Source organism: Theobroma cacao, chromosome 5, assembly GCF_053813885.1.
Source record: "Theobroma cacao isolate CCN51 chromosome 5, ASM5381388v1, whole genome shotgun sequence".
NCBI classification, from domain to species: domain Eukaryota; kingdom Viridiplantae; phylum Streptophyta; class Magnoliopsida; order Malvales; family Malvaceae; genus Theobroma; species Theobroma cacao.
This window is the reverse complement of record NC_142643.1, coordinates 14,741,104-14,744,607: the sequence shown is the minus strand read 5'-3', so window position 1 is coordinate 14,744,607 and position 3,504 is coordinate 14,741,104. Positions and strand designations below refer to the sequence as shown.

Genomic DNA, 3,504 nt, shown 5'->3' with positions numbered 1-3,504 from the left:
TCAACTTAAGGAAGTATAGGTTAAGTTATTAGTATAAATAGGATAGTTTGAATAACATTAGGGTAGACAACTTTTGGGAGATTCAAGAAGCTATAAGTTGAGGCTGAAACTTAGAGATCAAGGCAACAAATATTGTTTGTTTTCTTCATTGGCTTTTATTTTTCTTATTACTTTCAATGGTTGAATTATATACAATATTATTTGTTTTTGCGATCATGAGTAGCTAATTTTCTTTTTCTAGGATTGCAATTGAAATCACATGTAATCTAAATTTTTAATCTCTTTATTGCTTATTTTTAATGAGATTTGAATTGTTTATTCCAATTTGTTCTTAACGCTTTTAATTGCCTGGCCACCAATTAAATTGATTTAGGAACCTAAACAAACTTGGGAAAAGGAGTTTAGTGTAGACTAAAATTGGGATAGCATATGATCATATTAATTGATTTACGTATAGGATAGGGATATACCTATAGGCCATATGTAGCCAGATTAGAGCCTGAACTTAATGAATGTATTTTAATTTCAATTCACATAGGGATATAGTGTTTTGGTTAAAATAGATATTTTTATAAGATGAGTCAGAGGACCCTTATAAATAATTTAAGACTCTAGGTTAGCAATTCAACCCATTGAAATAAGTTAAGGAAGAGAGGTGAGATTTAGATGAAGTGTGAGGAATATTGTAATCCTAGGCTTGTTTAATTTGATATTTTCTCAAGTTATTATTATTTTGATTTTTCTTGTTGGTTTAAATTTTTGTTAATTAGTTTTAGTTAATCAATAATTTTGAGTGTTTGGATAAGATTAAATTGTTCTAATTTTAGTACTTAGTAAAATTTTAGATCAATTCTCTGTGGGATCGATACTCTGTTTGCATATATACTATCTATTAGATACGTGTACTTGTGTAGTTGAATTTTAACTGACAAGTTTTTGGTGTCGTTACCAGTGTTTTTAAAATTTTTATTAATACTAATATCAAGTAATTTAGTTTTACTTCAAATTTTATTTTTCTTGTTTTAATATTAGATTTTGTTTGTTTGCAGATATCTTTGGTCATTATATGCAAAGAAGAAACAACTTGAATCTTGTTCCTTTTGATCTTGAGACAGGAAGAACTTTTAGAAGACGTCGAAGGGAGAATTTACAAGTTGCAGCTTTAAGTCAGACAATGGCTAAGGATAACAATAACAATGGTAATAATGCCATTAATATGGTTCCCGAAGCAAATAGAGCACTGCGAGATTATGTTGTTCCTCTATTGCAAGGTTTGCACCAAAGCATTAGGAGACCTTCCATCAATGCAAATAATTTTGAAATTAAACCAGCTTACATTCAGATGATTCAGTCTTCAATCTAGTTTGGTGGGTTATCTAGTGATGATCCTAATTCTCATTTGGTAAATTTCTTGGAGATTTGTGATACCTTTAAATACAATGGAGTAACTGATGATGCTATTAGATTGAGACTGCTTCCGTTTTCTCTGAGGGATAAAGTAAAAAGCTGGCCCAATTCACTACCCAATGGGTCTATCACTACATGGGAGGACTTGGCTCAAAAGTTTCTAGCAAAAATTTTTTCGCCTGCCAAGACTGCAAAGATGAGGAATGATATCACCTCATTCACATGATTTAATGGTCTGTCCTTGGATGAAGCCTGGGAGAGGTTTAAAGAACTACTAAGAATATATCCATATCATGGGATTCTTGATTGGTTGCAAGTTTAAATATTCTACAATGGGTTGGTTGGGTCAATAAAAACCACAATTGATGTTATTGTTGGTGGGGCATTAATGAGTAAGAATGTTGTAGATGCTTATAATTTGTTGGAAGAGATGGCTTCAAATAATTATCAATGGCCTTCAGAAAGGTCGGGTCCAAGAAAACCTATTAGAGCTTATGAAATTGATGCACTTGGCAACTTAACTGCTCAAGTAGCTACGCAAGAGGCTGCACTGTCCAAGAAGTTTGACACATTGGGAGTTCATGCAGTTCAAAATTCATTAGTAATTTATGAGATGTGTGGAGATGGCCATTCATATGATCAATGTCCATACAATTCTGAATCAGTCCAGTTTGTGGGGAACTTCAATAGACAGCTGAATAACCCATACTTCAATACTTATAATCCTGGTTGGAGAAACCACCCAAACTTTTCATGGAACAACAATGCAGGGCCTTCTAATCCAAAACCCATCATGCCTCCTAGTTTTCAACAACAAGCTAGACCACAAATTCCTAAAAAGAAGTCCCAATTGGAAGAACTTATTTTGCAATATATATCCAATACTGATGCTATAATTCAAAGCCAAGGAGCCTCTTTGAGAAATCTTGAGATCCAAGTGGGACAGCTTGCAAACTCCATCAACAGTAGACCTCAAGCTGCCTTACCAAGTGATACACAAGTCAACCTCAAAGGTAAGGAACATTGTAATGCAATTACCCTTAGGAGTGGAAAAGAGATTGAAGGGGTGAATGAAAAAGCAGTGGAACTTGAGAATGAACAAGTTCATAAGGAAGGAATGTGTGAGAATGAGATTGAAATGGAACAGAAAGAAGATGACAAGGCTGAAAATCAAAGAACTTCTCAAGTCACCCATCCTCCACCACCTTTTCCCCAAAGGCTCCAAAAGCAAAAGCTTGAAAAGCAATTTCAGAAGTTCCTCAATGTCTTCAAGAAATTACACAAAAATATCCCTTTTATTGAAGCTTTGGAAAACAAGCCAAGTTATGTTAAATTCTTGAAAGATATCTTAACCAAGAAGAGGAAACTAGAAGATTTTGAAATAGTGGCACTTATTGAGGAGTGTAGCACAATAATTCAAAACAAGCTTCCATGAGGATTATTGGTTAAAGTTGGGCATCTTTACATTTTGGTGGACTTCATTGTATTCGAGGTGGAAGAAGATCTGAAAATTCCTTTAATCTTGGGACGACCATTCCTGGCTACTACGGCACAATCATTGATGTGAGGGAAGGCAAGATAACTTTTAAAGTTGGAGAAAAGGTAGTTGAGTTTAATATTTTCAATGCAAATAGACATCATAGCTCTACAAGTTGTTGCTACAGAGTGGAGTTGATTGATGAAGGAAAAAGTGAACCTATTTTTCCACTTACAATTGAGCAAGCACCAATATTTGAGTTTAAGCCACCACCTCCGCCTATGATACCTAAGCAGTTACCAAAGAAGTATCCTCCACCACCATCTAATTGTCCTTTCGAGATTGGACAACAAGTAATGATGCTTTCTCGATCATACTTCAAGCTTTCTCCATGGAAATGCAAAGAAAGATGGTGGGGTCTTTTCAAAGTAGTAAAAGCTTAACCTTATGGAATAATTGAGATTGATAGTGAGGATACGGGCACATTCATGGTTAATGGGCTGAGCCTCAAACCATATTTTGAGGATGAAGAACTGAAAAAGGGGATGCTATAGTCAAGCTAGTGACTAGAAAATGAGTGTTTCTTGGGATGTAACCCAAGCTCATCAACCTTACTAATT

The 3,504-nt window shown here is 34.6% G+C and overlaps 1 protein-coding gene across 1 annotated transcript; it reads left to right on the top strand.

The window, feature by feature from the left end:
• The first annotated feature begins 1,174 nt into the window (after nt 1–1,174).
• On the top strand, nt 1,175–2,842 carry LOC148762477 (uncharacterized). The gene is made up of 2 exons (XM_088806608.1): nt 1,175–1,271; nt 1,869–2,842. Exons 1-2 carry the CDS (start codon nt 1,175–1,177, stop codon nt 2,840–2,842), a joined length of 1,071 nt encoding a protein of 356 aa, XP_088662734.1.
• Nucleotides 2,843–3,504: the final 662 nt, after the last annotated feature.